This window comes from Phocoena sinus, chromosome 20 (assembly GCF_008692025.1).
Source record: "Phocoena sinus isolate mPhoSin1 chromosome 20, mPhoSin1.pri, whole genome shotgun sequence".
Lineage (NCBI taxonomy): Eukaryota > Metazoa > Chordata > Mammalia > Artiodactyla > Phocoenidae > Phocoena > Phocoena sinus.
The window spans coordinates 13484695-13505577 of record NC_045782.1 but is presented as its reverse complement, the minus strand read 5'-3'; the positions used below and the strand labels follow the sequence as shown (position 1 = coordinate 13505577).

At 53.2% G+C, this 20883-nt stretch overlaps 1 protein-coding gene across 11 annotated transcripts in view; it reads left to right on the top strand.

The window, feature by feature from the left end:
* Window positions 1-20477, top strand: part of RPH3AL (rabphilin 3A like (without C2 domains)) — a 147104-nt gene extending 126627 nt beyond the window's left edge. For 4 of the 11 annotated variants that reach the window (XM_032615570.1, XM_032615568.1, XM_032615571.1 and 1 more), the window contains 3 exons: window positions 13503-13616; window positions 15082-15226; window positions 17003-20477. In XM_032615570.1, coding sequence (XP_032471461.1) covers window positions 13503-13616; window positions 15082-15226; window positions 17003-17006 — 263 coding nt within the window. In that variant the 3' untranslated portion in view covers window positions 17007-20477. Of the gene's footprint in view, window positions 1-13502; window positions 13617-14006; window positions 14063-15081; window positions 15227-15769; window positions 15913-17002 lie in introns of those variants that run through there. The other 7 variants (XR_004347278.1, XR_004347274.1, XR_004347275.1 and 4 more) reach the window with 5 other exon arrangements.
* The last annotated feature ends 406 nt before the right edge of the window (window positions 20478-20883 follow it).

Genomic DNA, 20883 nt, shown 5'->3' with positions numbered 1-20883 from the left:
GCTGTGGCTGTACACCTGTGATGGGGTTGGGGCAGCGCTGAAGCCCCAAGTCTCGGGTCCATACAGTGCTCCGGGGGTATTTTAGGATGTGTGTCCTTTTCTCAGATGGGAGCCAGAGAGTCGAGGTTCCTGGGAGACCGACTCCTGGATCTGTGAGGCTTTGCTATATTCACCTCTCTTAGGGAGCCTGGGGCCAGGCAGGGGTTGGGAGCCGGGGGCCCATCGCCATCTAAAACTTTCGTCACTGTCCTGTGGACTGGCCGGACTGGGGAGGCCTTTCCATTCTGCCCGCCCCGCTAGACCCCAAAAAGCCCCAGCTGAACACAGGCAGGTGCCCTGAGTGCCCAGTAGCCACGAGGCAAACTCCCTTTCCCCTCCCCACTGAGGCCCGGGTGCAATCCCTCCCCAGGACCCTCCGCAGGAACGCTCCCTCCTCCCACCCTCCGTCATCCCCCTGAGCAGAGCGCAGGCTTCCTGGGCGTAACTGAACAGAATGACACACTGGTCACTTCAAGGTCTGTTCTGGAAAAGTACTTCGAGGTTTTGGATTTTTTCCAGCTTTGTAGTTTTAAGAAAAATCAGAGTTTCATTATCACTTTATTGGTTCACTAGGTTTTAAACAAAATTTTTTTTAAAATCCCAAACTGTGGTTCTGTTTGCAGTCCAGTGAAAGCAAGCTTCGAGGTTGTTTGGGTTAAGCAGTCTGGTTCAGCTCAGCTGCAAATGTTTTCCTGGGGCCGCCCTTCCTGAATGAACCCTCAGCCAGCCTTCCCGCCCCTACGCCACCATCCCCTGTCCCCCTGGAGAAGCCGAGTCATCGGTACTGCATTGGCCTCAGCCAGAGCTCCTTGACTCACAGCCATGATCTCATCTGATGCTCAGAACAGCCTATGGGGCGGCTAAGGACGTGAAATTGGCTCTAAGTGATGGAGGACGAGTGGGGTGTCTGCCCAAGGTCACATAGGCTGCCGCTAAGAGGGCCTGGGATGCAGGCTTCTGAATCCCAGCCCACTCTCCTCCGCTCTGAGAGTAGCTCGGCGTAAAGCTGTTACCCAAGTCGCCACACATACTGGCTTTCCCCTTTCGGACTTGGTTCAAGGGTTTCTGGTTGCCAGGCTGCTGAGGAAGTTCTCCCAGAAGCAGGGATGGAGAGGTAGGCTTTCGAGGCCTGTGGGGATGGGGGGATATGGCAGCATCCCTGCTTCTCAGGGAACTCTCGGATCAGCTCCGTTCCCCAGCCTCTGCCCGTCCAGCAGCTGGTACTCAGCTGCAAGTCTGCATGCCCTTCAGTCTCAGCCTCTGCCCCCACTCTCAGGACCCATGTCCACACTGGGGGAGGACGCGATTGGCCCAACTCCCTCCTGCTCAGGGTGCCCTTTATGCATCAAGCCTGTAACCTGTCAGACATTGTAGATGGTGTGGCCCAGTACACCCAATTGAGGCTGCTTCCCCCAAAAGCAGAGCTGGGACAGAGCAGGGAGAAATTTGTATCTCTTGCTCAATAGCCATTGAATCACAGAATTGGGTGTTTTGTATCCTACAAGGCAGTGAGCTCCCCATCACTGGGAGCATTCAAGCAGAGGCTGGATATTATAGTAGGGATACTGTGGCTCAGAAACTGGGGGAAGCTTACTATGGGGCTTGTTACTATGTATCCAGAGTTATGACCCCATGTTGTGACCAGGGCTGGGGGGATGGGGACACAGTCTATGGCCCAAGATTGAGAAAGCCACATGGCTTTGAACCCAAGACCTCTGTCTCGTTAGCACAGAGCTGCAGCCGACTGAGCTAATAAGCAGTTTTGCGGCAGCCGTTTTTCCATCAAACGCATATGCTGTTTCCTGACTTCTTAAGGCAGCGTGCTATTTATACCAGTAGATCCATTCATTCTTAATGAGCCACGGTTGTGGATTGTAAAATGTTTTATTTTCAGACAGGATTGCTCACTGCCCAGAGCCAGTTGTTGCTATGCCGCCTTCCTTCTTTCTCTGTTCCTGAGAAATGAGTGTTTTGGAAGCTCCTCAGGGCGCTCAGCTGCCCTCTCCCCCACTCCCTCCTCACCCCCAGTGTTTCCCCAGCAGACTCAGAACTTGCCGTTTCTATCACACCAGGCTGAACGTGGTACATGGGCTCCCTGCAGCCTTCAGAGCAGCTGGGAGTATGTGTTGTAGGGGGCAGACGGCGGGCAGGCTGGCCGAGGCTTGGAGAAGGAGGCAGAGTAGAGCAGGTCTTCGTCGTTTGGAGGTGGGATGCCGTCGGTCCTGGGTGGGTTGGACATTTGCTAGCGTTACAGGTCGCAAAGTGATGGAACAGTGACTCGATCCGACTCACTGCTTTAAATTCATTGACAACTTTTTTAAAGGTAGAGAATGTTCATTAAAAAGAATATGGAGTTCTGGCTTCTTTTTTGAAAATCAGAAGGTCTGGCATACTGCCCCTCCCTGGAAAAATTGGACAGGCTAAGTGGCAGCTTCCCCCTTCACACAGGCCTTGCAGTCTCTGGTTTGCTGCAGTCCCCACCCCTCCCTATTGTCTCTCACGCTCTTTGATCATCACCCTTGCTGGGTTATTAAGGAGAAAGTGAAATAGTTCTTGTTTCCACATCCCAGTGAAAGAGAGAGACTAGAAGTTAGACCAACAGGGACACTTGTTGCAAAAACAGTGGGCGCACGTTTCTGTGGAAGTGAAGCCTTCTCATATCCAGCCCACCTCACTCACTGACCCTTCACCTGACCAGTGGGAGACAGGAGACTGACCATGGCACATCTGGGCGTCCTTTCTCCTACCCTGACCCCACAAATCCCGCCCACGGTGGTTCTGCGCCTTCTGTGGAGGTGACCCACCGCTGTCGCCCCCAGGGCCTCGCCAATAAGGGCTTAAGAGGTCAGGCCTTGCAGAGCTCCTGTGTTTTAATAGGGGATCCCCGGGCAGGAAAACTTTAGTTTTGTAAAGTCCTTCTTCCTCTCTGGGCCTTGGTTTCCCCATGAGGAGGACGGGGGTGACGGGGACTGAGACAGAGAGTCCGTTCTCATTCAGCTTTCATATCTCATGGTTCCAAATCCAAGGGGATGAGACTTTATGGAGGAATTTCTAACAGGTGGTAAAGCAGCTCCCAGACTGTATATTGAGGCTGTGTCTACCGGAAAGACCAGCCCCATTTCAGCAGTGGCCCCGTCTCACTCATACACACACACACACACACACACACACACACACACACACACACACACACACTCCGGGTATGTGCTGCCAGTGAAATCCCATCCCCCTCCCCCCACCCCATGCCCTGTGTTTGTGGTAAACAATCACTAAGTGCTTATGAAGTTCCGGAATCTTCCTTTCACGGTCCTGTCCCCGGGATTGTCTCTAATGCTTCACTATCACCTTCCCCGCCTCAGTTCGTCTTCCACCCTGCATGGGTTCTACAGTCCTGGGCAGCTGGAAGTACCTGGGCTTTTTTAATGTATAAATATAATAGAAACCACCAAATACACACACAGATGTGAGGCAGAAAGGACTGCTCAGAGAGGAGGGAGGAGAGGCTGCTTTTGAACCACCTGAGGAGGGCGCTGTGTGTCCAGCCCGGCACCCTGAAAGCCACTGACCCCGGTCTTCATGGTGTAGGTCTGCTGTTGGGGTCCAAAAAATAAATAAGCAAAAAGAAGTCATAGCTGGACAGTCATGGCTGTGGCTCCCACTAGCCGTTTAGGGATGGGAACGCCGTCCATCCCACCGGGGGCAGGAGAGGGGATGGTGGTGCTGAGTTGCCGGAGCCCACTGTGAGCCCCGCTTGGGCAAACACTGACAGTCAGTCTTCTGTGCGGCCACCGTTCTTCCAGGCTCAGCTGAGGGCCTGAGTGCCACTTGCCTGTTAGTCTGTGCAGGTGAAAGAGGCAGGTCTCAGCCTTCAGCTGCCGTGGACCACAGCCCATGCCAGGCTCTGTGCATTTGTGTAATCCCCTGACACCTGTGCTGGGGGGACTACTGTTGTCCCATTTTATAGAAGAGGAAACTAAGGCAGATAATTTACATTGTAATCTCGGCGTGGGCAGAACAAGAAATCCCCATGGTGTTCGGGAAACTTTGCCCTTTTCCCAAGTCTCAGGGAAACAGAGGCCTGGCCATGTCTTGCGTGGCTGTGTTTTGAGAGAGAAGCCCGTGCGTTACTAATGTGTCTTGACCTTCGGATTTCTTGGTGAAGCCTAACGCTAGCTCGGTGCTGGCATGTGTGAATGGAGGGGCCACCCCCAGAATAGAAGCCCTGAGCTTCCAGGAGCCACCCTTGTCCCGACCGCTGCACCCCACCCCTGCCCCCTGCAGCCCTGTTGCCTGTCCTGGGCATCTTCGCTGGCCTGGGGGTTGATTTTCCAAGAGCAGGAGGCCCTCGTTAGCCACACCACAGAGGCCAGGGGCATGGCTATCGCTGCTCATTTGTCCCAACCCGATGGCACCCTCAGCTGATTGGATGACTCCAGCTGCAAGGTAAGGTCTTGGGACTCCTTGCCCCCGCCAACCCTGCAATCCCCAACTGAGCTGAACTGGGGAAACAGGCCCCACCCCCAGGCAGCCCGGCTGCAGCTGAGCAGATGACCGCAGAACTCTCGCCAAGTGCAACACAGCACACCCCCCTCCAGCCGCTCACCTGCCTCGCCGTGTGGACCTGCAGCTTAATTCCGCCCACTCTAGATTTCTCGGCCTTTGGGGACCTGGTGAAGTGAATAAATCTGGGCCCGCCTGCCCTGTCTGACTCCAGTAAGCCCTCGGAGATAACAGTGCTGACTCCACTCGGCTCCCCAGGCCTCTCCCCAGGCCTCTTGTCCATCACAGGGTGGAGGCCGGCCCCACGGATGGGGCCAGGATGATTTCCGCTCGCTGGTCCAGGAGTGGCGGCAGAGGCTGGGAGAAGCTGTCTGTCCGGTGATCTCCATACGGGAAGGAGGGGCCGGGCCGCCCCTGTCTCAGTTGCTCCTGGGGTCCACATGGAGTCCGGGCAAAGCTGGCAGCCCAGCCCCCCACCTAGGCTCTGAGATCAGATGCCATGGGCCTGAGCAGGGACTGAGATTCCAGCCCCGGTGAGGGAACCTGAGGGATACACCCTGAGGCTAGACCCTGAGGGGACGTGATAGACAGAGACAGAGGCGGAGACCCAGAGACAGATGGACAGACATGTGCAGAGACTGGAGAGTGAGAGAAACCAACCAAAACAGAAATAGGGATCAAGAGACAAACCCAAGGGCTTCCCTGGTGGCGCAGTGGTTGGGAGTCCGCCTGCCGATGCAGGGGACGCAGGTTTGTGCCCCGGTCCAGGAGGATCCCACGTGCCGCGGAGCGGCTGGGCCCGTGAGCCATGGCCACTGAGCCTGCGCGTCCGGAGCCTGTGCTCCGTGGCCAGAGAGGCCACAACAGTGAGAGGCCTGAGTACCGCAAAAAAAAAAAAAGAGACAAACCCAAGAAGACTCAAAACACACAGGGACATAAAGACACACAAGAGAGGGAAAGAAAGACAAGAGAAGCAAAGGCAGAGAGAGAGCTTTTTTTCAAACCATCAACAAGAGAGGCACAAAGAGATGAGGTCAAAGACAAAGGCGCAGAGACCTAAAGAAGGACAGACAGACAGCACTGACGTCATGGAGTGGATGAAGATGCGTTTTGCATCCCAGCAAAGGAACTGTCAGGAGGTATGCACCCACTTTGCTTCATCTCTGCCACAAATCAGAAGCAGTAACCTGCCAGAGAGAAATAGTGCAGAGCACATCCAAGCCAGACCAGCCCCTCGTCCCCTAGGTGCCTGAGTCCGGAGCCTTCCTTTTGAGCCTATCCTGGCTCTGGAGAAGCCCACCACCTGGCCGTTGTGTTTCCTGTTCTCTGTCAGGGATGCCTGGCACACCCCAGTCCCAGCATTTCTATCTGCCAAAATCATGCCCATCTTTAAATTCCACCTCTTCCAGGAAGTCCTTCCTGACTTCTCCTTTCCCTGAACACTTTCCACCTCCCCTGCAGAGTACCATGTTCTCCCTGGAAGGAGCTGTTTTTATCTTCCATCCGTCCATCTCCCATTCTGTCTGGAGCTCCTTCAGCCAGGGCAGGACCACAGGATTTCAGTGCTGGCGACCACATCACTATTGACCTGAGGATTCATTTTCGTTATCTGGTACCTCCTGTCTGTCTGCAAGCCCCAAGGAGGGAGTTAATTAGAATCAATGGCAAATGAATAAGCAAGCACAGGAAACCCTCCGCTCCCCAACTCTCAATTCCTGGCCTGGTCTGTGCTGTCCCTGCTGAGGTCCCAGGTGGCAGCCTGGAAGGGGGACCAAGGAGGGAGAGCTCCCGGGTCCCACTCCCTCACCCCTCCTTCTGTGGTGGTCCTGTGACTATCCCCACCTCAGAGATGAGGAAATGAGGCCCAGGGTGATCAGGCAGCTGGACAGGGAGGGTCATCCGGATCTCCTGACTCTGAGTCCAGGAGGGAGGGAGGGAGGAAGGCTCTGAGCCTCTCTCGCTCCACCCAGCCTATCCCTATGAGGACAGGCCCCCTGGCCTTGGGACTACCTTTCTTATTGTCCAGACCCTGACTCTCTGGGACCCTGGAGGGAGTTTCCAAAACAAAGGAAGAGCCCGTCCTGGGGCCTGGGGTTTGGAAGAAGAGAAGGTTTTGCATGAACAGTGCACTTCTCTCCCCAGAGCCCACTCATCCCGTGTCCATGGCAACCAGCCTCCGACAGCCCCTCCCCGCATTAGTCTGTGCCTAGCTCAGGCTGAGGCCACCATTGCCTGGCTCGCTCATCCCACTTGAGTGTCCTTTTGGGAGGGGCTGCAAGGAGGCGCCTGCCTGGTGGAAAGCCCAGCCCGAGCTGGCTCGCCACCACCTTGCTGACCACCATCAGTCCTGCTGTCTCTGCACAGTGCCGCGTTTTCTCCTGCTGCGTGCCTGCTTGGCCCAAGGCCCAGTGATGGGGGCTGAGGGAAGGAGCCAGACACCAATTAAGACGTGACCGTGTCCTGAAGGGGCTCCTGGTACAGTTGGGGAAGTCGAGGCAGGTGTTTGTAGGAAAAGAAATGCAATGCCAGGGGTTGTCTGAGAGGGGCCAGAAGAGCTGCGCCAGCAGTTGTGGGGAGAGTGAAGGAGGGCCTGTCTTCCATCCTTGGGCTGGAGAAATTTTCCAACAGGGGCACGGTTTGGATGGGTTCCCGGAGTATGAATTGGAATCTAATTTTCAAAAATATGTATAGGCTCGTATAGCTTTTTAGACTTGCAGTGCTTTTTGTCCTACTTGATCTCTTGGTCTTATTTTATTGGTAGTTGTTATTGTGTCCATTTTACAGATGAGAAGACTGAGGTTCAGAGAGATGTAGGTATTTGTCCAGGAGTGTCCAAAGCAGAGCTAGAATTCAACCCTAGATGTTGGGAGTGAACTAGACGTTTTTCTCACACACATTGCAGCCCCTGCCTCTGGCGGGAAAAGGCATGTTGAGGAAACAGAGGATGAACTGACCTACCTGCAGGGGACCAGAGCCCTTGGGGTGAGGCCAGACCATGGGGTGCCCTGCATCCTGGGCGAGGAGGAAAGAGCAGAGATTCCTACAATAGTTAGGCCTGGGTTCAAATCCCAGCTCGGCCTCCAAACAGCCTCTGAAGGCACCTAGTGCCTCCAATGTCTTATGAAACACAACTTGGAAATCTAAGCTCCCCGGAAAAAGTGAGTCCACCCCTGTGAGGTTGGCCCGGGCACCGAACATGGTGAGTGCAGAGGCCAGCTCTGTACCAGATGGTGTGGGCCATGAGTTCAGGATGCATCCCCCCCGCCATCAAATAAAATAGCTCCCATTTATCAGGTACCTACCATGTGCCAGACACTGCCTGTGTTATCTCTATTAATACTCACAACAACCCAGGAAAGGATCCATCGTTACCCCATTTCATAGGTGGGCCTGCTGAGCACAGAGAGGTGAAGAAACCGACCCAAAGTCCCACAGCTGGAAAGTGGCAGAGCCAGGACACTGTGTGACTCAGAGCCTCTTCACCACCCCTGCACCTCGCTCCTGCTGCCACCAAACAGAGCCCCAGACTTGGGAGGCATCTTGGTGGGATTTCAGGCTGCAAGCCTGGCCCTACTCCCAGGTGGGGCAGCCCTCACCTGCCCCCATGCGGACAGCTCTGTGACTCTTCTCTGCAGCTGTGCCCGCCTGGTGGGCTGGGTAAGGCTAACTGGGGACGTCTCCGCATTCCCCAGGGCCTCATCTTTCCTTTACATTAAAAAAAAATTTTTTTTTTTGCTTTTAGTATGCAAAATTTTCCACCATCTGCGTTGCCTTTGGCAGAATATTTGCTGAAAATATCTCTCTTCCTCTCTAATTCCCGTAATTTCTTGGGGCTTTGGGAGCCTCCAAGCAGAGCCGCAGATGCTCACAAGGGCCTCCCGAGCTTACAGGCTGCTGGCTGTCCTTGTGCCAGGCAGGCAGATGTTGTGTGGCCCAAAAGTCACATCTCCCCACCTCTCAACCGGAGTGGGGCACTGGGGTCTCTCCACTGATGGAACAAACCTGACCTGAAGTTGAATCCTAGGATTCAGACCCAGAGTGGCTGTCTAGGTTGGCCTCTTTTTGTGTGTGATGAAGCCCTGAGAGGTGTCCCCAGGGTCACAAAGAGAGATGGTGGCAGAGGAGAGGCAGGAAGCAGGTCCCCCAAATCCCAGTGCAGTGCTGTGAGGTCCAGTGGCCAGCATCCTGCCTGTCCCCTGGACCGTCCCAGGCAAGGTATCTCCACAAGCCAGCAGCTGCCACATGTTCTTTGAGGCAGTCAGGAAAGACTTTCCAAAAGGGAAGACTTCCCCCCACCTTCATGTACCAAAACTCTGAGTTTCCATGGTGACAGTCAAATTGCAAATCCATCCAAGAGTGAGCCAGGGGAAAAAAAAAAAAAAAAAAACTGGCCTCTCCCCAGAGAAGCAGGCATGGCTGGTGCTGGGGCTGTCCGCTTCTGAGGATGAGAGCTGGGCAGAGTGGGGCAGCCCTGCTGCGGCATGATGGGAAAATCTCAGGGACGCCAGGTCCCCAAGCAAGTGGTCCAGGGGCTCAAGCCACTGCAGAGGGGGAGGCCCCCCTCCTCCCTGCCTCCTGGCAGAGCCCGGGTGAATCCATTTAGTGACACCTCCTTCTTGGGGAAGCTATCGGGACAGTCTTCTCCCTGGTGTTTTCCCATTTTCAATCTGAAAATCAGGCGTGGGCAGAATACAAGCGCTCGTCACTGACGGAACCATCCTAGACTCAGCCTTTGGGGAATAAGAGGAAAAAACTCAGCCTCCAGACACACAGAGTGTTTTCTTGAGGATGGAAGGGCAAGAGTCAAAAGATTTATGAGCCTAAAAGCTTTGTTAATAGACCTGGAAGATTTACGATCGCAGCTGCCGTGCAGGGAAAAAGGTGGCAGCGCAATTGAATGGCAAATTAGCCAAGGTTCAGGTTTTAACAGCAACATTTGGAGGGGGAGGAAGAAGAAAAACTTCTTCCCTTGCTGCCGAAGGAGTATTTGGATAAACAGCGTTTGCACTGGGCTGTGTCCAGGGATGTTCTCCACAGTGTCTCCTTGGTGCGTTTCTTTCCCACTGACATAAGTGCCGAGGCCAGGTGTCAACACTGCCGACTTCCTTGGGTTTATTCCTTTCGAGTGGGGTTTATTAGAGTGGACTAGAAATGGGATTGAGTTTGCACCACAGAGACCTCTAAGCTGAGGCTTGGCCCCCTGCTTGAAATCGCAGACACAGTGAGCAAGGATGCTTGAGCTGAGGGAGACGAATCCAAAAGGGATGAGTCGTTGGCTGGCTGCTTCTCTGCTCTGTGATGTCTTTGTGAGCTCAGTTGTCATCTGGGGCTGTTCCCCCCCTTCCATGGCTGTGGCCCTTGTCTATAAAAGGAAACAAAAAAACAAGACAACTGACTGTCACTTGGGGAGGTTTATTTTTTCTAAACCTTGCACAGCACAGGCACCAAGTGGGAACTAGGCAATATGGCCCCCGAACCCCACCTCCAGGGTTGGTGCTTGGACAACACATACCCCTCCCAACAAAAAAATGCTCTTGCAATGTAGCATAGCAGTCTCCTCGCGGCTTAAGCCCACTCCTAGCTCAATACTGTGACCATGTACCACAGATGACAGAACAGGGAGCAGAGTGAAGAAATAGGGTGAGTGAGTAACCACCATAACCCGAGTCCTGGGATGTCCCTTCCCATCGTCTCCTTTCAGGCTCTTGGCATGTTGTGCCCTGTGGCATCTGCTCATTAGCACCAAAGAATCCAGCATTATTTCCATACCGTGGAGCCCCGTGTCATGTCCCCTACCCCCCACTGCCTCAGCCTCATATTCTCCACCCTGCCCCAGAATTTTGAAGGTCCTGCATATCAAACATGGGGGAGACGGAACATTCCAAGTCAGGAAAAAGGAATAAATTATCCGTAAGCGTCTCTGCCGAAGAGATGGGGAAACCAATGTGAAGAACAGTAACCGTGTTCCCCTCAGGGATTTCCCACCGCTTAACAGGCTGCTGGACACCCCCTCCTCCTGCTGCGGGAGGGGGCAGAATCCTCCCCAGTTCCTTTGCATCTGCCCCTAGGGAGACATGGGGAGCTGCTTGCTACCTCCCGCCACCTCCCATTCCCTTTGTCTGAGGACCCACAGAGTTGGCATTTAGTCAGTCAGTGAATGAGCCGAAAATACGTAACTGCTTATAAAACTCATGCCCATAAGATCGGGTCTCGGTGGATTCATAATCAAAGAAACCCAGTCTGGGACCTAAAACGCGATTGCAAAATAAGTCAGGCCTTTCCTTGCGTTTCTCAGATATTGTAAAGGGGGCATGTGGACCACAACCCCTCCCATCCCCATCTCTTTTTGATTCTACATCACAAGAGCCCAGAAAGCCAAAGCAGAACTCTTCTTGAGGGCAAGAAGGGAAAGAAACAGCAGAAGAGGCAAAATCCTTGAGCAGACAGAGGAAGGCAAAGCTGGAAGCAATCCTGTTGGCATCGTTCTTGTCCCACCCCCACGGATCAGGCTCTGCAGGAGAAGCATGCCAGCCTTAACTGTGGTGCAATTTGTCCCCTCCCCTCCAGGAGCCTCTCCGTCTGCTGGGGGAAACACACACAGAACACTTAAAGCGGGAAGTAGTTGCTGCAGGTGTAGCAGAACACACAAGGCGTTCAGCCAGACAGGTGGGAGCCATAGGGAAGGCTTCCTGGAGGAGGTGGTACCCGAACTAAGCCAGAAGAAGAGGGGTGGGCAGGGCATTCTGGGTAGAGGGAAGCCAGTCCCTGCAGGAGGTGCTGACCGGCAGTTTGGCAGGAGCTCCAGGCCACGTGGGGCCAGAGGAGCCCCAGATAGGAGAGCCAGTGAAACTGGCAAGATGTGGGGATGAGGGAGGGAGAAGAGCCAATTAGTCATTAAAGCTTTCGAAGCACGGCTGCCCTGCTGTGGAAGCACAGGGTCAAGGATCTCTTAGGCTGAAGTGGTCAGCCAGCGCCAGCCCCTCTGGTTGCTTGGTTCTATGACTTGTGACTTTCTTAGCTGAAAGGTGACACAGGCTGAAGGCATGAAAACTTTCCAGAAGGCTCTAGATCCAGGTGGAAGCTACATGGCCTAGGTTCTGCCATTTCCCTTCCTGGAACCACTGTGGGCTTCCCTAACTGACCAGACTGTCTTCCTGCTGGGCCTTAATGCAATTTCAGGATTCTTCTCTGCACGCTGCTCCAGAGGGGCCTAGAGCATCAGACGAAACCTATTAGCCGCCCTGGATATAGATTGATTTTGTTTCCAGTATCATCTCCCACCAAACATGTCCCTATGGCTCAGGTTTGTTGTACAGATCAAGGTGCCTAGCACACTGCCTGGCAGAAAGCACTCAACTCCCTCCGTAACCAGCGTATTGCATTCCTGGGGAAGACACACTGACGCTTACCCCACCCGCTGAGTTAGTCACCTATGCGAGCTGGTTACCTGTGATCCCAAACCTTCCTGTGCAGTTATACTTGCTATTATAATTACATCATTTAGTTAAATGTTATATAAATTGATGACAAAAGTCAGAAAAGACACAGAGTCCTTTCATTAAAACCAAGACTTTGGAAAGACTTGGTAGGAGTCACTTGCTTAAAAAGGCTATTGAATTAGGTGTAGGCAGCACAACTGTTAAAAAAAAAAAAAAATGGGAGAAAGAAACGGAAAAATAGAGGATTCCTGCTTGCCCGTGTCTTCAAGATCTGCTCCAATAAGAAACTGAACCTGAGAATCACAGTGCGATATGGATGCAGTTTAGACACAAAAGACCGTGTGGGTCGATCTCAAAGAAGCACCCAAGCCCTCCATCAAAAGATTGGCGAATGGGGCTTCCCTGGTGGCGCAGTGGTTGAGGGTCCGCCTGCCGATGCAGGGGACGCGGGTTCGTGCCCCGGTCCGGGAAGATCCCACATGCCGCGGAGCGGCTGGGCCTGTGAGCCGTGGCCGCTGAGCCTGCGCGTCCGGAGCCTGTGCTCCGCAACGGGAGAGGCCACAGCAGTGAGAGGCCTGCGTACCGCAAAAAAAAAAAAAAAAAAAAAAAGATTGGCGAATGGATGTACATTTCTATGCTTAAAATTAAAATGGAGTTTAATGTATGAATAGATCCTGTATTATGACTCCCACTGTTGACTAACCAGCCAAATATGGTTGCATTTAGTCCAGAAAAGAGGGTTTCCACCACAGCAGGTGCTCACTGTGGGAGCTCCCCCTCCCTCCCCTTCCCTCTCCTGGGGTTCCAGCCCCACCAGCCTTGCTCCTTCTGCATTCACAAGACCCCACTGGAAGTTGCTGGATGAGCTGGGATGAGAGCCCAGGCCTGCTGGCTCCCAGTTCCGTTCTTCTGGTGGAATCAGAGTGGTTACAAACACAGGCTGTGGAGCCAGCCCGCCAGAGTAAGAATCCCACTGTGGGCAAGGGCCTCGGTTTCCTTGCCTGTGAAATGGGGACAATGCTATTTCCTATCTTGCAGCGTTGTTCTGAAGCTTCCTTGAGTTAGTGTATGTCAGGGGCCTGGAGCCCTCCATCAGGGTCAGCGAGGACTGGAATTATCCCTGCAGAGCATGGCCGGGCACCTTTAAATGTTGCCAGGTGCAGCTGGGCCTGCACCAAAGTGGGTAATCAGCTCCTCCCAGCAAGAGGCTTCTGATTCAGCTACAGGGGGGGTGATGGGTGGAGATGGCTGCCTGAGGACTGAGCCCTTCCTTGCCGGTACTGGTCATACTGGGCACCGCACCCCCGAGTCCCCGCCTCCTCGCACCGGGACTCACCTCTTTGACTGACAGAAAGGAGTACCCTGCCATCCCTATCCCCGGACCACTGTCCCCATGCCCCAAACACCAGGGCCGGCAGAGGTCCTATGCCACTTTGTCCTGGAAGGAAGAGGCCTGCCCTGGTCCCCTCTGTCTGACACGCCTGCCGTGCACGCACACCTCCTGTGCTGGTGTCTCTTTTCCAGTGGTTTCCAGCGACAGTGACAGTGACTCAGATCTCAGCTCCTCCAGCCTGGAGGACAGACTCCCACCCACTGGGGTCAGGGACCGGAAAGGCGACAAACCCTGGGGGGAATCAGGTAAGTGTCGGAAGCAGCCCTGTTTGTTTCCCAAGCCCCCGGGGCAGTGGCTTTGCTGCTTCCACAGGCTACCGCTCCCTAGTGGCTCCCCAGTGGCTGGGTCTGTGGACTTGTTCTAGATCCGGGAGGCAAAATGGGCCATCAGCTGGGAGGGCTAGGAGCTAAAGTGTTGGCATCACTCAAGAACAGATGGAAAGGGGAGTTCCCTGCCGGCCTATGGTTAGGATTCCGGCTTTCACTGCCATGGGCCGGGTTCAATCCCTGGTCAGGGAACTGATCCCACAAGCTGTGTAGAGTAGCCAAAAAAAAAAAAACAAAACATATGGAAAGGAAGCTCAGGTATATATGCAGAGAAGGCCTGGGGGCACATTTTCCATTCCTTTCCTTTAGACACATGAAGGACCTTCCCAGGAAAAGGACCAGCTTCATTCAGAGTCACTCCAAAGGTTAGAACTGGGATACTTGCGTGACATTTCAGGCTGAATTTAATACCTAAGAAGAAAGCTTTTCAGTAACTGCCTCAAACTGGAAGGAAACGGAAGGCTGGGTGATCTTCTGCCAGAACTGATACGGAAGGAATTCCTGCCGGGGGGTGGCAGTCTGGACTAGGTCAGAGATGCCAATGCCTGGCACTCCTGTGCCCATGGCAGACATTACCAGTTGATCACGGTACTCTCTGCCACAGAGCCTGACATGGCTTCGGAATCCTCCCGCATGCAGTTTTCCCAGGGATCAGTATCAGTAGGTGGGGATGATGCATGAGGTGAAAACTGTCCCTGGACTAGATGATCTCTAAGGCCCCTTCAGGCTGCAGATTCTCTCTTAGGAAAGTGTGGAGGACACTTACCTGCCAGCCTTGGTTTCTAGGGCAGGTTTTACGCTCCTCACTTCCCACTGCCGCAGCTCATGTCCCCTCTCTTCACACCGGCTCTCAGCTGCGGCCAAGCGGGTCAGGAGATGGAAAGATGGAGTGCAGTCTGCAGGCCCCACCTCTGCTCTCTGGGCCAGGCAGGGGCTAACATCCGTGTCTGAGTGAGGATTCTTTAGTCTGCAGAGGCAGCAGTGAATGTCCCTCTTGTTGGGTTAACAGAAATGTACACGCTTCCCCATGACACCCTCCTTCTCCGAGGGCAGGACAGACTCATCCTCACTGCCAGTTTCCATGTGGGTAACTACTTGTTCCTTAGTGAAATGACCTCAGGGCCCATTCGATTGCCTTTGTAGGTGGTGGGCCAGTCGGTAGTGGCCAGAGGGTGGGGTCCCGCTAGAACACGGCAGCCGTGTGGATGGGGAAAGGGGGTGGCGGTTCCCAGGGAAAGGGGCTCTGGCAGACGGTCCCGTAGATACAGGTCACAATTCCAAATGAGGAGACTTTAGATCAGCTCCTTGTCAGGCTGAGATGGTCCCTGTCTCGGTTCAAGGCCCAAAAGACGCAGCCCTGAACCATTCATGTGGTTTCTTGCAGGTGGCAGCGTGGAGTCATCAAAGATGGGGCCTCCCCGCCCACCCAGCCACCTCTCAGGGAGCCAGAGCAGCCTGGCCATCGAGACGGGACCGGCTCTGCGGACCCACAGTGGGGGCCCCACCCAGGCCGGACCCAAAAGGCCACAGTGAGTACCAAGCTCCTCCTTCCATCGTACCCACCTCCTCTCTATCTGCATCCCCCCGGGGGGTGTTTTCAGTTCTCTGCATTTTTGAGTCCTGTACCAGGTGCCTGTCGAACAGAGGCAAGCCAGGCCCATCCGTGGCCACAATGAACAGAAAGAGGGACCCAAAAGGACAGTGGTGACTGTCCCTATCCGTTCTCAGTAACTGTAACAATGGCTGTTTCCATCCTCCGCTTTATGAAATGTATAAGCTTTCAGAGCATTTCCCTTCCTGCCTAACAGTCACAGTAACTCTGTTCTCAGAGCACCTGCTAGTCACCAGGCAGTGCGTGCCCACCCTGGGCTGGGTGCGGTGGGGGACAGTCCCTGACCTCCAGAAACCTACTGCATAGCTGAGGAAGGCAAATCAGCTCACCCAAAACAGAGCCCAGGCCAGGGCAGGCCCAAACCCTAAGAGGGAGGATTCAGGACCCCTAGAGCTGACGGCATGGAGGCCGGCCTGCCCTTGCACTTCCAAGGTCAACTTTCGTTCTCTTGGCCAAACAGACAGGAGGCTCATTATCCCCGTGTGATGGGTGTGGAAGCCAAGGGCAAGAGTCCAAGCTCCCACCGGCCCCGGCCAACCTGAGGTCACCATGCACCTGGGGGACAGGGGAGTCCTCACACTCAAGCGGGAGAAAATTGTGCAGGTACCCGATCGGCGCCCAGCCTCCTCCCAGAAAGAAGCCCCAGCTGGACTTAGTGCGTCTACAACCGGAGGATCCATGGTGCACGCTGCGTGGGTCAGCGCAGCAGCTGGTGCCCCTGCCGCGCACGGGGACGGCTGCAGGCCTGCTGGGCTGGGGAGTACCCCCCAGGAAACCCTGTGGGAGCGCCCCTCCCCTCCCCTTTCTCCTCCCCTCCCTCCTCCTCCCTCATTTCCCCTCTTGATGGTCATGAGGGACAGAGACAGACTGTGACGCTGGGTGGGAAGGTCTCAGGGAGGGAGGCGCCGTGGGCGTGCACCCTCTCCCCCCTACCCTTGCCTCCTGCAATCCCCCCAGGGAGGGCGGTTTGGAATCAAGCAGGCCGAAGCTCCAGTCCCAGCCCTGCCACCCATACCCATGGGAACTTGGGCAAACCGTCAGGTCGAACCACATGAAATTGCATTTTTGTAGATCAAAAACAGTTAAATATTGGCAAATCCATAAGATTCAACCTAATATTTGATCTCTCAGTGCCCAGTTCCATTATCACTGAAATGGGGACCACATCGTGTCCCTTGCAGGTTGCGGGGAGGGTAAGATCCAGGGTCCATGTCAGGTACCTACCTGAGTGGGTCTTCAGGAACTGTCCAGTAATCACGGGGCAGGCTGTGTGGCCCAGCACATAGACAGGGTTCCAGGGCTTAAGTTGTTACTTGGAAAGGACTGGCCTAGAGGAAGGTTGTATGTTCCCGTGTCCATTTGCTCCTGCTGGCGTCCCAAGATCACCTGTGTTGACTAGCCCAGGTGTCGATGGCCACAATGAAGCCCAGGGACTGGGCGACCTGCCTGCAATGACACGGCACAGCGGAGCAGGGCTGGGCCCAGCATGCAGGTGCCCCCTGCCCAGCACTCAGCCGCCGGCCCTCCCGGGCAGCCCCCTGCTTAGTTTCAGACGGGGCAGCTGCTTCAGGTGCAGGCCGCTCCAGCAAGGAGTCAGCCTTCCCTGCATCTCATTCCCAAAGCTCACACTGTCACTGGGGCGGGACTCTGCCTCTGCTCCCCCTATAGTGGCCTTTTTTTCTCTCCCCCAAAGGTAGAAGGCACACCTGGGCGAGCCCCTGCTGCTGACGTGGGCTCCGACGGTCCCCTCTGCCTGCCCTGAGCAGAGGCGTGCTTGGTGCGTGGGGCAGACTTTCCAGTGGAAGAGCTTGAGAGAGAGAGAAAGCGCTGGAGCCAGACCCTACCCGGCTCCTTCCTGACCAGTCCCAGGGCCCTCCACCGCCAGCCCTGTCGGACGTGACCTCTGACTCAACAAACCAGCGTTTGCAAGGCTGAGTCTGCTTCCCCCAACCCAGTGCCTTTCTGCACCCCTTCTCTCCTGGGAGCCCCCCTCTCCACCGCCACCCCAGTCACTCCCCTCAGCCGTGACCTTTATTTATTGCCCCCAGCCCCACCCCCAGTCTACCCCTATGTTCGTTTTAAGTTTGCTCTCGTCTTAGTTGGACTGGAAGGGCCTTCCGACCCACCTTCTGGGGCCTTCCCCTATGCACTGCAATTTCAGAGGATGCCAGGTAGGGCTTTCTCCATATTTGTATTCATGGAAAAAGAAATCAGAGCCTGAGCGTGACCCTTCACACCTGAGCGTGGCCCCCCGGAGAGGAACCCAGAGCAGGTGGGATGAGAGATCCACCCATCCTCCCCCTTCCCCTGCGGCTCTGAACGTGGATGCAGCCTCCTCCCTCCCGGCCCAGGAGCTGCTGGTGAACCTGGCTCTCTGTTAGGTTTCTTGGAAGCCCTCCTTGGCCTCCCCGAGGACTGCTGGAGCTGGAAAGGGTTCTGGCGAACACTGTGAATTCACTCACTGAAGAGCAAGCAGCCTTCAGCTGAGCCCCCTGCTGGGCGTGAAGCTCCCTAAGCCGTTAATTCACTCCTCTTCAGTAGGCTCAGTTTGGCAGAAAAACACTTAATTCAAAGTGTGGGCAGATGCTTCTGGAAAACCTTTCCTGGAGGAGAGAGAATGTGTGATTCTGTGTGTATGGCGTCCACACCCTCGCCCCTGACCACCCCGTGCCTGGTCCTCGAAGGGCCTTCTTCTCCAGGCTCTCAGGCCCCCACCATTAGCTCTTTTACCCTAGTCGCTGGCAGACAGTAAAAAAAAAAAAAAAAAGTAATAAAAACACTGTTTCCCTGTGACAAGTTATGCTTCAGAATAGAAACAATAAAGATTAGAATTTGCATTGAGCCAGCGTGTTGATCAAAAGGCCACAATCACTTGTGTTTCTGAGATGCATCAGTAGAGAAATGGATGGAAAAAATGTGGTACATTCGTTGCTGGAACACTTGCTAAGCCGCAGTAAAAGGAATGAGCTAGATCTGCGTGGGTTAGAAGGGCTCACAAACCTAACATTGAATGGGAAAAACAAGGCCATCTAAGTAAAAATAAAAAGTACAGATAATCAAAGTGAGTCATATGAACTTATATGTAAATGTGTCAAAATGCGTGTAAAATGGGCAAGGATTTTGTGGTTAAACACTGTGGACTGAACACATCTGTATTTCCTCTGTCTCCCCAAACCCCACCAAAATGACATGAAGGAATGAAAATGGCATGAACTGCAAAGATGGCAGCAGGTAAGAGAAGTCTGAAAACTTTGGAAGCTGGAAGAGTATAACTTGTTTAGTGCCGGCTTCCCCCACTCCCCAAAGTGTCTAAGGGAGCTGGCAACCCTTAACAAGCCCATTTTCTCTGCAGAATCCCCCAAATGCTCAGAACGTGGAGGGACCGGGTATCCCTAAGGCAGGAGTTCAAGATGGTGTGAAAATGGTATTGGTTGGAAGAAGTGGTTAGACCCGAGCCCAGATGGCACGTGACTGCCCTTCTCTGATCCTGGTAGAAGACAGGTGTACAGCTGGCCAAGTTTGAACTAGAAGGATTCTGGATTGGGAACCCCAAGACCAGCCAAAGGCTGGGGTGAAGCGATGGTTAATGGGGAGACCCTCAGCCCCCTTCCTCTGCTGACAGCTGGGCCTGTTCCCATCCAGCCACCCCAAGGCAGGACATTATTGAATTTCTCTCTGGGAAACTGAGCAAAGAGAAAAGACTGACAGATCCTGAAATTGACGATTCCCCAGTCTCTACCCAGTCACCACTATGAGGCCCCCATTCCCAAGCCCCACCCACATGTGCAGAGCTTCCTGTTAGCTTTGTTGTGTTACGGTCATAGTGGTCACAGCCAGGGGCACCAGCAGTTGACCAAAACCAACAGCTCCAGTACACAGAAGAAAGGGGTCAGAGAACAGTCCTCTGAAGATATTTGCCCATGAAACAGGAAGAGAGTGTCATTTTTTAAAAGGAAGTGTTAAAGCTCTTGAAAATTTTTTTTAAATATATGATAGCAGAAATTTTTAAAGGCATTAGAAGGGATGGAAGATGTGAGAAAATCTCCCAGAAGGTAAAACACCGAAACAAAGAAAAGTCAGGACCATTGGACAACCAAAACATCAGATCCATGCAGAAGGTCTAACCCCCAACTAAGAGGAATTTCAAGCCAAGAAACAGAAAAGAGAGGAGAGAAAATTGTAGAAGAAATGATACAAGAATATCTCCTAGGACTGAAGGAAAGGAGCTTTCACAGAGCAAGAACCCACCAAGTGCCGAGCACAGTGACATAAAACCACAGCCGTGCGGTGGGCCACCACCATCGTGAGCTGCCATGTGGCGATACCTGTAGATGAAGATGCACCTGGCCTGTAGGTGCAGTGCAATCACCTGAAGTCTTGCTAAAACAGATTCTCACCTACCGAGTCTGGGCCAGGGGCTGAGCATGTACGTCTATCAAGTTCCCAGATGAGGCTGCTGGCTGGAGGACCACATACCCTGAGGAACACTGGTCCAGAGCAGTGGTGGTCACCACTGACAGCTCATTGGAATCACTTGGCCAACTTTACACACACTCATGCTGGATGCACCCCTAGAGATTCTGGTTTAATCAATTTGGGGCCCAGCCTTGACTCTAGGATTTTGTAAAGCTCCCCAGATGACTCCACGTGCTGGCAGAACCAAGAACCATTTCCCTATAGGAACTCTTCTATGTGTGCTCCAGAAGATGTGCACGGGTTGTTTAGAGCACTACCTTTTTATTAGCTAAAAACTGGGAACAACCTAAATACCATCGACAGAAGATGAGATCCATAAATTGTGATATAGTCAGGCCACGCTTAGTATAGATGACTCTCACAAACAATGCTGAGCGAAGAAACAGATGGCAGAAAAAATAAATATGTTATGACACCATCTATATAGAGATTTTAAAACATGCAAAAATGTTATATATTAACATATATTTTATGCAGTGGAAGAATAAAGAAATGCATAGGAAGGATAAACAACAGCTTTCAAGATACATCTTGAGAAGAAGAGGCACAAGGAACGGTTTCAACTTTACTGATAATGTTTCATTAATCTCAGCGATGGATAGATGGGTTTGTAATATTTATAATATTTCATTATATGTCATATTTGAATTATATGTCTGAAATCTTTCCGAATAAAAATTTAGGGAGCTATAGCAAGCCTTATCATGAAATTTCAGGACACCAGGATAAAAATCCTAAAGAAAAAAAATCCTAAGACCTTCCAAAGAGAAAAAAAATTTTTGAAACACGTCATATACCAAGGGTCAGGGGTTAACATGGCTTTGAAATTCTCAAAGCAAATTTTGAAGCCAGAACATAGTGAAGAAGTATCTTCCAAATTCTGGCAGGAAATAATTTCTAAGCTGGGTTTATATCCACCCAGATCTTAATGACAGTAGAATGAAGATATTTTCAGACTTGTGAAGTTTTGTTTTGTTTTAATTTACCTCCCATACATTCTTTCTCAGGCAGCTACTACAGGATGTGCTCCAGCCAAACAAGGGAGAAAACCAGGACACAGGAAACGGAGGATCCAACAGAGGAGAGAGGCAAAGAGAG